The sequence below is a fragment of the Macrotis lagotis genome, chromosome 1 (assembly GCF_037893015.1).
Source record: "Macrotis lagotis isolate mMagLag1 chromosome 1, bilby.v1.9.chrom.fasta, whole genome shotgun sequence".
Taxonomy (NCBI): domain Eukaryota; kingdom Metazoa; phylum Chordata; class Mammalia; order Peramelemorphia; family Peramelidae; genus Macrotis; species Macrotis lagotis.
In genome coordinates this window covers 705,084,093-705,098,197 of record NC_133658.1, presented here as the reverse complement: position 1 = coordinate 705,098,197, position 14,105 = coordinate 705,084,093, and the positions used below count along the sequence as shown (strand labels likewise).

General features: G+C 32.2%; 1 protein-coding gene across 2 annotated transcripts in view; it reads left to right on the top strand.

Annotated features, from left to right (window-relative positions):
- PSMD14 (proteasome 26S subunit, non-ATPase 14) overlaps positions 1 to 14,105 on the top strand; it is a 108,268-nt gene that overhangs the window by 82,975 nt on the left and 11,188 nt on the right. For both annotated transcript variants that reach the window (XM_074215850.1, XM_074215851.1), the window contains 3 exons: positions 1,132 to 1,239; positions 6,816 to 6,890; positions 8,772 to 8,897. In XM_074215850.1, coding sequence (XP_074071951.1) covers positions 1,132 to 1,239; positions 6,816 to 6,890; positions 8,772 to 8,897 — 309 coding nt within the window. The remainder of the gene's footprint in view (positions 1 to 1,131; positions 1,240 to 6,815; positions 6,891 to 8,771; positions 8,898 to 14,105) is intronic.

Genomic DNA, 14,105 nt, shown 5'->3' with positions numbered 1-14,105 from the left:
TCAAACTATTTTCTCTAATATCTAATATACTTGCATAATCCTTATTTAGACTCCCCTATTCAGTTTATTTTATTTTCAAATTAAGACAACTTAATTCTATTTTTTAATTCCTTTTTTCTCCTTACATTAGAATAGCTTACATTTTAAAGGAGAAATTCTATGTTTTATTATTCAAGTTTTAAGGACAGTAATTATATTAGAAATATTTTCTATAAAGAAATATTTTTTCTTTAAAAGGGTCTGGAGGATCATAGTTTTATATTTAAAGCTTTATATAATGCTTTAGTGATAATAAACAGTTAGTGTTAAGTATAAGGTAATAATATGATGCCCTGTTAATTCTTGCATCAGCAAGGAGTCCTGAAAGAAGTGAAATTATGTTGTATAAGAATGCAAAGCCTTTATCCAAAAGTATATTGATTAAGTTTAGCAGAAAGAAGTTGGCCATGGGTTTTTTTGTTTTTGTTTTGCAGTGATCGTGGAATATGATTATCATTTATATACTGTCCTTCTTAAATTGCAAATGACCTTGGTCTTCTTACATTGTTTCTTACTTAAGATCATGACACTGGCATGAATCAGCCGATGTTCAAACTCTTCCATAGTCACAAGGAGTAAAAGGCATCTGACTAGCAGAGAATACAGGAGGCAACTTCCTTGCTGGCTATAATTTTGTTGTCATTTCAAGTATCGTGGTGGTATAATTGATGTGACAGGCCTGGGCCTTAGCTGTGGTCCCTTACCTTGTGCTCACTTTCAGTTTTAGTCTCTCTTTGTCATTCATTTGGTTGAGGTAAAATTTAGGTGACAAAACATATGCACACCAATGGAGGCAATATAATAGAAGCTTAGCAATGACGTATTGCAGTAACAAGGATGCAAAATTAATATTTTTCCTCACATGAAGCTCATGAAAATTGTAATAATTGGTGTCACCTTACATTACAAGATAGAGGGTGGTGTGCTGATGGCACAGTCAGCAGGAGGTTCTTTTTTATTAATATTATAATTAAATGATTTTCTGGAAATAGGCCAAAAACAGATGCAAGTTGATCATGCCTTGTCCACTGTTGCTTGGAATCATCACTTGCGGTCTCTAAAAAGAATTGACCTGACACCTTGTTTTTACAGGTTGTTATTGATGCCTTCAGATTGATCAATGCTAATATGATGGTCTTGGGACATGAACCCAGACAAACAACTTCAAATCTGGGTCACTTAAACAAGCCATCTATCCAGGTAATGCCTCTATTTGATAATGTGCTAAAACTCTTGATTTATAATCCTAGACCCTTATTCACTTTAGTGATTTTGAAAGCTAGTATGTCATTCTAATTGGCATGCTATTAATCTTTCTAGTTCTTTGGAGGGTAGTTGTTAAATGGGAACTTGAATAATTAAACAAAGCTCATTTTAAATATTAAGGTATCCCTTTTAGCAATACGCTTAATACATCTTACCCTAGTGAATATTTTCTGATTTTGCATATTAATGATGTTGTTTGACATAGTTTTGGGTGGGTTGCACTTCATTTTTAAGCTGTTGCTATCTATTAACCAAAAATTAAGGGATCTCCACAGCACCAGTTAGTAAAAATCAGATAACGGGGAAAGAGGGAAGTCTCAGATATTTCTCATGTTCCTGGAATTTTTTTCCCTTTTAATTTTACTTGACTTTAAAATAAAATAAAACAAAACAACAACTGACAAACAACTCCAAAAACTCATTTTAGGAAAATGTTTTTAAAAGTTACAATCTATGTTTTGGATTATCAAGTGTGACATTTTTCATTGTTGAAAGTATTGAAATGTTCATATTCAGATACTAAATCCTCTTGAGTGATTAATGTTTTCTTTGAATCATTCCCATGCCTCATTGTTTTTACACAGACCTTTATTGCCTGCAAAAATTGTTTTAAATGTGGCTTTAAATGCACGAGTATTTGTGACCATAGTGCTAATTGCTTCTCTGAAGATTAATTAAAAACAGAGAAATAGTAGTGTATGTGGTTAAATAGAGCATAGAGAACAAAGACAATATAGTAGCCATTACACCTCTACTTCTTCTACCTAGTACTATCAGATAACTGTCTTTGGGGATTTGTGGCTTTGATTGTAAAGCATATTTAAATCTTTATCAAACTTTGACTATTTTACATTTTTATTTACCTAATTCTATAACAATTATTTAACAAAAAAGTCCATCAAAGTGAAACATTTGCTGAGCTGAATTGCATGACTTTTAATTTTTATAAGTGAAAACTACAAAGTATAATGAGTATGAAATAGCCTACTAGTGTTTTTTGATTGGGTATAGACAAGCCCATGCATGCATGTTTCAAGAGAATATATTACTGGACCTTTTTAGCCTGCAATAATGACCTCCCTTGCAAACCCCTATAGCATCATACTGCTTCATTATTTTTTTGCAAAAGGTTAAGTAACATCTCACAATCTAAGATCATTGTGATTACAGCATTGTATAATTCTGCCAGAAGTTTACTAATTGCATGTCAACAGCCACCTGTTGCATTGTTCATCTTTTAAATTAAAGTGTCACTTTTTTAACATTAAGTGAATTTTAAGTCTAAAATGTTATTAATGGATTATTTTTTCATTCCTAACTTTTAAGGCAATTGATGAAATTCTCAGATTTCCATATAAAATATTAGCCAGACTAAACTTACAGGGACTTATGTGTAATATAGATATAATATTGTTTTTTCTTTCATTTTGCAGATTGGTTTTTTCAGATTGAAATCTATAAATATATTTGTTTCACAGTTTATATAGTGCCCATCAGAATGACCTCTATCTAGGTGTTTTACAGTTTTAAGACACTTTCAAAATATTAAAATACTTAAATGAGGCCAAAAAAAGTCAAAAAAAGTAGCAGAACAAACCCTATACCTTAAAACCTTTCCTTACTTATTTTAGACTCAGCTGTAAAGAAAGGAACCAAGAAAGAATCCAAAGTAAGCAGTAATAATCCCTGATGGAGTTTTAAAGCATTCATCAGAATATGTAATACAAGGGTCAGCAGCTTTTTAAAAGTAGGTTGACACATTGATAACTCCTTCTCTTCTGGTATGACAAGTTATAGTAATATTCCGCTCAGAACGGGAATACCTCCTGTGGGACCTCAAGCCCCCTACTCCAAACTTGTTTATAACAAATATATTGAAATGATTATAAACAACTGTGGTCATTTCAAATTAAAGGTAACACATTTCTAAAGAATTTGTGTGCCTTTGTATCACTTAGATCCAAAATGTTTTTGTGTGTTCTACCATAGAAGCCCCATATAATGCCATTGTCAGGGAATAAAAAATGATACTGTATTAAAGTTTTTCTGTTATTCTCATATTAACATATACATAGAAGATATGATCTAACCAGTATGAAATATTAAAATTAATAGGATCTTCTTAAAATTTAATTGATATCAAAACTTTCTTTTAGATTTTTCATCATATAAACTAGTATGAGAAATTTCATTTTTGAAGAATACATTTAGAGTAAATGAGGTTGGACTTTTTACTTCATGGAGAGAGCTATAATGAGTATTGTTAAAATAGTTTCAGATCCTAAAAATAGTTCTTTATTATTAAGTTTTGCAACATCAGATTTTCTGAAAAATCTCTACTCTGTCCACAATAATGAAACATTACCCTAAAAAAGCTCAGATATATACTGTTAGAAATATAATGTTAGTTTTTTTTAATTCATATTGTAATGAGAGGCAAGGAAATTTGTATTTGAAGTTATTTTAATTTGACTCAATCAAGCCTTTTACATAGCATCTGAATTTCTTTTTTCCTTCAAAAAAGTTTATATTACAATTGACAATTCAAATTAGGATCTATTTCCTACTTTCCCTTGGCAAAGACTTTTTAGAGAATCAGGCTAATATTTATTGAATTCTTCATTCTGGCAGATCCAGTGGATTTGGGTCTCCTCCATAGGTTTCAATCTCCTCATTTATCGGAATATTTCCATCATCTAAAATAAGTTCCAATCTTAACTACATGACTATAGGTTTATACTGCTATCATGTGGTCTTTCTTATTTGCCTCTGAAGCATTCACCATTCTTCTTTGTCAAATCTATCTCTGACAGTACCCATCTGCCTTAATCACTATTATTCATTAACATTAGATACCTGCTTTTTTCAGAGCATTGTACTTAACTATTTTTCATGTTATCTAAATTAAATTATTGGTCCAAAAATAGATAAGTCAAAATGACAATAACTAAAATATCACTTCTTTCTTCCTTTTCTAGAATATGTCTTTTTTACTTTTTTTTTAATATGAGGGCCATATGTTCTTGGAACTCACTTGAAACAATAATTAAGTCACACTGTGAAGAACTGATTGAGGAATTGTTGGAACTTTGCCAGGTTTTTACCTCCAAATTTCCTACTATTCACCTGCTTAATTCCTCTTGCAAGCCCCTCTTAAGTTTAGAATAAATAACATCTCAGACCAATGCTCTCTTGTAAAGTCCTATATATACCCTGCATGGAAAAGAAAGGTAAGCAAGGAATTCAAGATTTCAGTGAAACAATTAATCACATACTTGGATCTCAGAATAGACATCCCAAAAGAACCTAGTAAAGATAGTTAGAATATTATTTGTTCCATAATTTGGCCATGTTATAGGTTAAATGGATTTATGTGGCCTAAGACTAAATCCACCCTTGATGATTTCAGTGCCATAACATTTTCAGAATTCTAAATAGCTGGCGTAACAATTGAATTTGTACTACAGACTATAGGTTAGGATCCAAGTAGTTATATTTTCATAGATCCCTGAAAAGTTTGTAAAGCAAAACCCAAAACATCAACCATACTTCAGTTGTCAAGAAAAAGCATGTGTATAAGTTTTTAAAATTATGATTTTTTACTATTTTTTATTATATAATTAGGCTTGTAGATTCAAACTCCAGAAAAAAACTATCTGCATTTAGAGTACGTCCCCACCAAGTGGCAGCAAGTGTTTGTGGTTTCATCCCATTTGAAGTGGATTGAATTTGAAATTATTTTTTAGGAAGCCATGTTGATATTTACCTACTCCCTTGTGACATTTTTTTTTACTCTGAAGTTTGGTATATTCAGCATTTTTCCTTATTTGAAAATTGATTTAATCCAACAAGTTTATATCATGTTCTGAGACATGAGAAGATAATTCAAAAATACATACTTAGTCTTCCTTCAAGGAGGTTATGTTCTGTACTTCCCAGTTTTGCACTGTGTCCTCCTTTTCTCTGTCCCACCCCCAACCCAATTTAATTTAAATTGAGATATTTACTTCAGAATAAATTAGATGCCAGAAATAATTTCTCTGCTCATAGTTTGGAAATATTTTGCCTTGCTGCCTTCTGACAATTTTGCCACTGCTTTTTAGCCAAAATATACATATTTTGGCAATGTAATCTTTCTCTAAAGTTCATATGTCTAGTGGTACTTTATACAGGCTACAGCTAGGGCATAAAATTAGTGTTGGTTCTTGGGTCTGTGTGGGAGTGACTTTTTCTGGCATAAAATTTGTTTAATGTATTCCTGTCACTGATCAGTGATTTTCATTTCTACACACCTATGCATAGCAAGATAGTTTCTTTAAACTTAAAAAGAAATTAGTAGTAGAAATTTTTTTGGACAGAAATTCAGTGTCAAAATACACTTTGTCTTATATAATCCAGCAGATTTTAAATAGGTTAATTATCTACTATAGCCATTTACTTGATTGGTGGTTGGATGAAATTTGTAACTGAAAAACTAGAATGCAATATCATCCTCGTTTCCATTTCTAAATTGTTTGTATATAGGACTATTTGAGTCTACCAGCACTAAGGATAAATCCCCAATCAGGGATGTGGTTTTAAATGTGACCATATTATGGTCCATTAATCAGCAAGAGTTTATTAAGTGACAGCTACTATACTAAGAATTGGAGATATAGACATTCCCTATCCTGGAATCTTTCTATCTAACTAGGTGAGGCAACATTTTTGTTCAGGTGTATAGGTATACACAAAACAGATTCAGGATAGTCTTAGAGAAAGTCTTCATATAGAAGGTGGTACTTAAGATGAACCTTGAAGGAAATTTGAGGTTCCAAGAGGTGGTTGTAAGGAGGGAGTGCATTCCAGGCAATGGAAAGGCATGAAGACATAAATGAAAGAATTAGATGTTTAGCTTTTTGGTAGCAGCTACTAAGTCAGAGAACTAACTGAACTATATAAAACTTCAGATGTAGCTATTTTTGTTTATATGATTATCCTTGAGCCAGTCAGCCAGCAGCTCAGGTGAGTCTGCACTATTCTAAAATATGCTTTAAGCACATAGCAACCAATTGGTTGGTTGGTTGATTCTTGTCTTTCTTATTGTTCATTATCAGAGAAGACCAAAATGACATCATTGTGTTAGAGACAAGTTACAGTATGTCCGACAACCAATATAGTTAATCTCAATTTAATTTTGTAAATTTGTTGCTGGAACTAATTTTCTTAATCCTGAGTTTCTTTATAATTCAAATTTAAACAGTTGTGATCAGTTTATGTTTCAAACTTTGAGGAAAGTTAAGTCCATATTAGTTAAAATTACTAGCTACAAAGAGAAACTTGAAAAATTATACAACTTTAAAACCTTAACTGTTCTAAAGATATGTGATTCAGAAAAATATACCCTTTACAGTGGATAGTAGATGTAATAACTGACCCTAAAGTAGATGTTTAAGTTATTTAATACTTCTTACATTATGACTTAAAAGTTTAAATTGTCCACCTCTTTTCTAATCATTTGATTTTTTCAGGCATTAATTCATGGATTGAACAGACATTATTACTCCATTACTATCAACTATAGAAAGAATGAGCTAGAACAGAAGGTAAGTTTTAATTTTTGTTTTAGAGAGAGGGAATAAAAGCACTGTTTCAATTCTTATGGCATGTTGCAACATTGTGATTCGAATATTAATTTGTCATCTTTCTTCAGTTATCATTGTCTCCAGTATTTTCTTCTGTGTTGTGTTGATGTTGCATTGTAGAATACAATAAAGAAAAGGCTCCTTTGGAATAGGTTACATATTCTCCATAAGGCATGTTTAATTAAGACTAATCACAGGATGCTAAAGCAGGAGAGAAGTGGCTAATAAAAATAATTCCAATATAATGTTTATTTTGACAGATTATAAAAATCTTTCCTTTTCTCAGCTTTGTGATTTGCTGATTAAATTATTTTTTGCTCTGTAAAATTGTATAATTTTTTAAGTTTCTCTTCCTGTGATTTGTAGCTAATAATTTTAACTAACATGAATTTAGTTTCCTCAAAGTTTGGGGAAATACACTGAATGAATTGTGATTTTTTTTTTAAACTTGTTTCAACTGTGCCATTGTAACCCCAAGTAAAAAAGAGCTGAAAATGTTTAAACCAGCCATAGGATGCCTCACACCTGTAATCTCTTCCTGGGGAGGCTAGTGGATAACTTAAGCTTCGGTATCCTGAGCTTTGGTTCTTGAAAATTTCTTGAATAGATTAGAATTTTGCTCTGATTATTCAAGTATAACTTTTTTTTTTCCTCCCTAAGTTCAATTACATGTGAAGTTCTATCTTTTGTTTGATATTACTATTTGTATTCTAGAGTCAGCATCCATTTTTATTACCATTTAGGTTAAAAAAGAGAACATTGATGAAAGCTATATAAATATTCTGCATGTCCATCTGAAATTTTTTTTTTTTTTTTTGGTAAATGAGCTTTAGGTATACATTTGCCATCTCCAAAAGTACCTAGGAAGAGAGACAACCTCATCTCCCAAACTTAGATGAAGTAGAGCCATAGAAACTCAATTTCTTTTTGTACTTTTCTTCTCACTTTTTTTATGAAGATAAAAGTATAGAGATAAATATATTCTTTTTGAGGGTACTTTTGTCAAATAGTTTATATATTTTTATTAATAATAATATTCCACATAAGAAATGTGGAATAAAAGATGAAAATTCAACCAAAAATTAAAAAAAAATTATACATGTTGGGTAATAGTTAACTATATATATGTGAAAATAATTGGGTGACTTTCAGGTTCTGTCTAATTTGGGGATATCCTACACCACAATGTTTAGATTAAGAACTATTTTTAAATAAATGTTTATTATTTTAACTACCTCATTCAGCAACACCGGCCCTTTTTCCACTCTTGCTCAACCATACATATTAAACCTCAAACCTAACCCTCTAACTCTGCGGCATAAATCAATATTCTTATGAGGGAACTTTTTAAAAACTCCTTAAGTGATTGAGAATCCTCCCTTGGGGAAGTTATAAGTTTAACCAATCAACCAGGGACTGTCTGGACAATATGTTAAGTTGGCATAGTAAACATGCTGGTCCATATTTCCTCGTTTGGGAGTTCCCTATATTCTTAAAACCACAGACCCTGTCCCAATCCTTATAATGATACTAAAAGAGTCACCAAATAGTCTTCAAAAAGATATATATGTTATGGGTCTTTGAAAAACAGCTGAAAATTGGTCCAGAATTTTTTCTGCTACTCCATTTATGATAATGATTCCTTATCTTTGCATTTGGAAATTAGATTGTGTAATATAGTCTAGTCATGTTGCACAAATATTGCATTTTTGCAATGACTATACTTCTATGAAATTGTAGCTCTAAAACTGGAAGACATCTCAGGGACCATCTAATCTAACTCTTATATTACAAGGAACTGAAATTGTTGCTTTAGGTAATTATGAAATGACTATTTTTCAGATGTTGCTAAATTTGCATAAGAAGAGTTGGATGGAAGGTTTGACACTTCAAGACTACAGTGAACATTGTAAACTCAATGAATCTGTAGTAAAGGAGATGTTGGAATTAGCTAAGAATTACAATAAGGTAATTATTTCTAATAATCAATTAGTTAAATTTTTAAAATAAAATTCTTTTCTGTCTACTAGTTAAGAACCCTTAACTTTGAAGGTTTTTCTCTAAAATTACATAAATTTTAAAGATAAGGATAATGAAGCAACACATTCATTGACATCTAAATTTTTGCCATAAGTTTCTTTCTTGATACAGTCATTTATAGTATTTTTAAGCCAATAAAGTAACACTGCTCTTTTGAAAAGTGTAATAAGGAAATCCTGATGAAACTATTCTAACAGGTATTATTTGAGCATAGAAAACTTTCAGATATATCATTTGTTTTATGAATCTTCTTTGCTTCTCTTTTGCTTACAAGATTTATTTGTGAAAACAAGCTTTTGTATTGAGAAACTATCTGACCTATTAGGAACATATTTCAGATGACAATCGAAAAATATAATGGGATAAAGGTATGATATGCTTTGCTCTATACTGTGAATTTGTTGAAATAATAAGAACCAGGACTTTTATGTAAAATTCAGCTAATTATTACAATAAATATATTACCCTATGTGGAAATTCAAAGATTCAGATCTTAAACTAAAATTGACACCATTGGAAATGAAATTCCAACAAAGTTAAGTTTGGTTTTTGAAGGGCAAGTACTGATTACATTGCACTCCTACTGGAAAATGCACAGTAGGGCTAGGGTTGAGATGCTTAATCTTTCTAGTTTTCAGTTTGATGCTATGGAATTTATAGAAAAGGAAACAAAATATTTAGTATATTTTCAATTATCAGCCTACTTTTTCTTAAAAACTTTTTTTTAATTACCATACATTCATTAGGTTATAAGGTTGTATAATGACTGGCAGCATCTGCCTCATCTGAGTCTATCACTTCTCTGCCAAGTAGAGATACTCTTATAAAGTCAGAATTGGATATTGTGTTGATAGTGTTCTAAAGCCCATTAGTTTTGTTTTCCTTTACATTGTTATGGTCATAATGGTCTTCTCACCATGTCCAGATCAGACTCTTAATGTTCCTCCATGATTGAGGAAGAAGGTAATTTTTTTAAAGAATATTTGAAATGCAAAAATAAATACAACTGCCAAGGGGCAGCTAGGTGGTGCAGTGGATAGAGCACTGGCCCTGGAATCAGGAGTACCTCAGTTCAAAGCTGGCCTCAGGCATTTAATAATTACCCAGCTGTGTGGTCTTGGGTAAGTCACTTAACCCCATTGCCTTGCTAAATAAACAAACAGACAAACAAATAAATAAATAGATAAATACAACTGCCAAATCAGTGCTTTCTTCTTTGCTATTCATTGAACATTTTATCTCCCTTTTCCATGTTTTTACCTAGAATGCACTCCTTCATATCTTCCTCTTAAAATTCTAAATTTCCTTCAAATATCAGTTTATATGCCTATGAGGCCTTTCCTGATCTCACTATTTGCTATTGCCTTTCTTGAATTAAACTACAGCAGTTGAGTTCAGAAGAGATAAAATATAAACTCCTGAAAGACAGGCACTATTTATTTTTGCCTTTATATTTCCAGTTCCAAGTACAAATTGGTAGTTGATAAATATTTATTGATTAACACTTTACCTAATAATATTGAGTTTTTAAGTCATATGATTATCTACTATTATATATATATATATATATATATATATATATATATATATATATACATATATATACACACTACTGGCAAATAGAACATTTGAGGAAATAAGAACTAGATAATCAATTTCAACTCTGAATTCAGCAAATAAAGAACAGATTTTGAAATCCTGACTTTCACTTTTATTCACTTGGTTATCTCCTTAATTCTTGAACTGAAACACCCACATTCCTGCTATTCTAACTCACCTAATTTATTCATGCCAGGATGCATCTGCTATTTTTGTGTCTTATTTTAGTATTTTGATTGCAAAATTTGTAAATGAGTGTGCAGGTGGAAAAATGAACTGCATAAGAGCATTACTTCTGTGGGTGGTGGAGGAACAAAGGTGGTGAGCATGATGATCCATGAGTAGGAAATATTTCCCTGCCCCTTTTTTGTTTACTTGTTTTAACCTTGGAATCTTCTAGATTTATGATTTAAGGAGAATTTATCCTTTCTCATGGAAATATTAGCCTATTTGATTTGCCATAGTAAGTTGTTTAAAAAAAAATGTTGGGGCGGCTAGGTGGCGCAGTGGATAGAGCACTGGCCCTGGAGTCAGGAGTACCTGAGTTCAAATCTGGCCTCAGACATTTAATAATTACCTAGCTGTGTGGCCTTGGGCAAGCCACTTAACCTAAAACAAAACAAAACAAAAAAAGTAAGCCCCAGAAAGATTATGTGACTTGCCCAAGGTCACATAAGTATGTTTTAGAGCTGGGATTTGAATCCGGGTCCTCTGACTTATAATTCATCACTTTTTCTACTTGATCACATTGAAGACCCAAAATATTAATTAGGAACACATGACTATCTCTAGTCTACCACAAAAGCCACATAGTAAATGACATAATTTCTATTTATATGATATTTTTGCTACCACTTAAATGCTCAATAATCAATGCATTTTAAAGTATATGGGAATTAAAGGTTTTCCTCATCTAGTTTAAATAAAATTTAACTTATTAAATTAAATACTTGCTAAAATATTTTAGTATTAAAAAAGTAGTATAATTCTACTCTACCAACTGGAAGCACATGCTATATATGATTGATGTTGAAGACACAAAAACGAGGTGTAGAACTAATATCCCATAAGTAAATAGTCAATTCAAGAAGTTAAGAGTGAAGAGTCACAGAATGGAGCTTCACAGAGAATGTGGAATCTCAGCTGTCTTTGCAGGAAGACACATTTTAAAAGTCAGATATTTGGAAAGAATGGAGTACAGAATTGTGGGATGGCCTGTGCTGTATGATGGCATAGGAATAGTAAGAAATAATTTTGAAAAGGTAGATGAGAGACAGATTGCAAAAAGACAAAATTTGAATCTTAGAATCAAAAGGACACCACTGAAGGACTTTGAACAAGACTTTAACAGAAGATCCCATGCCTTAGGAACATATTTTGAAAGCTTGAGATTGGATTAGGGAAGAGAGAGATTGTTAGCACGCTATTTTAGCATGCCAAATGGCAGTTAATGAGGGTTAGAAGGGTGTCCAGTGTGTTTTCTAAGCTGTGATCTCATGATTAGAACAATTAACTTTCTAAGGATTTGATCACGTAACACATGTTGTTTTCCCATTCCTCTCTACCTGTGTAAATCCTTTATAATAATGTTTGTCCTACATTTTCCGGAGAAGACCACGACATTAGGGAGGTGATGCCATGACAAGCACATGAATTGGATTTGAGTGTGGGGGGGGTGCTCAGTCACCAGCCTTTCTTTTCCAGAGCCATCTGGGTCCAGGGACTAAATAAGAATCAGGATGATTGGAGATCATCCTGGATGCAAGGTGATCAGGGTTAATTGCCTTGCCCAAGGTCCAATGTCTGAGTCCTGGTTCAAACTCCCATCCTTCTGAATCCAAGACCAGTGCTCTCTCCACTGTGCCACCTAGCTGCCATAAATCCTTTAAGAAGTTATCTAGTCCAGTCTTTACCTGAATGAGAATATGCTCTCTTCTGGAAGCTTCCCAGTGGCTGGAATCCTTTCTATTCAAGGCCTCTTACTCATTTTTGAGCTTTAATTGCTAAGGATGATTTTCTTTACATCAGGCTAAAATCTTTTCCTTCTCTCTTTTTTCTGCATTTTTCCTATTTCTGTTCTCTGATGCCAATAAAACAAGGTTAATCCTCCTTTTCCACCTTTAAATATTGTAAGAAGATGTCTCCCCATTCAGTTCCTTCAGCTGATTCTTTTATATTTGATAGTCTACTTTCACTGTCCTGATCTTCTTTCTCTGAAAGACAATAATTCCCTGAGAACAGGGATGTATCTAGAGCACCTATTTCATGCTTGTGTTAGAGTTTACTAAATGTGACTTAATCGAGCACCTGAGTTTTTCACTCAATCTTTTTCCTATCATTAAAACCTTTTTTAAAACTGCTAAGAACAAATATTAGCTAGAATTAAGCAGAGTTTATATTTCTAAAATAACTATTAAATATAAGATTTTTAAAAATGCATCTAATGGTCAGGTACGTTTTTTAAAATTAAGGATATTCAGCAAATATTTGTGTATCTACTATGAGGAACATTTTGACTGTTATGGAGAGGATGGATGGACTTACCAGTTTTAATATAGTTTTAACCTTCCCTTTAATATAAGAAGAATAGCATCCCTAAATTATCCTTAAGAGGCAAATTTCCTCAGGATATTGTTGGCATCTGTACATTAGGCTTCTGCTAATGCTAAAAGCTCTTGTAGATAGTTTTTTTAATATAACTTTTTAATTTCTCTAACAGGAGATTATTTCCATCTTTAAAAAAAATCATCTTAACCTGTTTTCTATCTTCCATCTTCCCTTCTGGCTAACTTTTTTTTTGTTTTTTTGGGGTTTTTTGCAAGACAAATGGGGTTTAAGTGGCTTGCCCAAGGCCACAAAGCTAGGTAATTACTAAGTGTCTCAGACGGGATTTGAACCCAGGTACTCCTGAGTCCAGGGCCAGTGCTTTATCCACTGCGCCACCTAGCCACCCCCTAACATTTTTAAAAGAGACAATCACATCATGATGTGGGTAAAAAAAAAGTTAATGATCTTATTTTATTATTTTTGTTCTCCAGGTACTAGTTTCTTTTTCATTTTCCCCCCACTTAATGTTATTTTTTTTCTAATTGCATATAGTTTTCTACATTCACTTTAATAAGATTTTGAGTTCTAAATTTTTCTCCCTCCCCAAGACAGTAAACAATATGATATCCAATTATTAGTTTCTAAACCTAACTTGTTTTTCTGGGTTTTTCTGCCTTCTTTTTGAAGGCACTTCATCAGATTTCTTCAGATACATCAGCATCTTGTTGGATGTTATCAGCTGATATGTCCTCTAACTTTATAGTAAAAACTGTTTTCTGGCTTAAATGAGTTTGATGTTATTAAACTCTTAGATTATGAAAGAACTTAACTTTTAAAGTTACATTTTCAGTACTTTACAAATCCTTGATTTTTCTATCACTGAAGTTATTGTTGTCTGATGTTGATTGCCATTCTTCTACAGTTTAGTAAACTGTCTTCATGAATTTCTGTGAGCAAAAATCTCCATCCTTTGAGCCAGATTGTCTGATG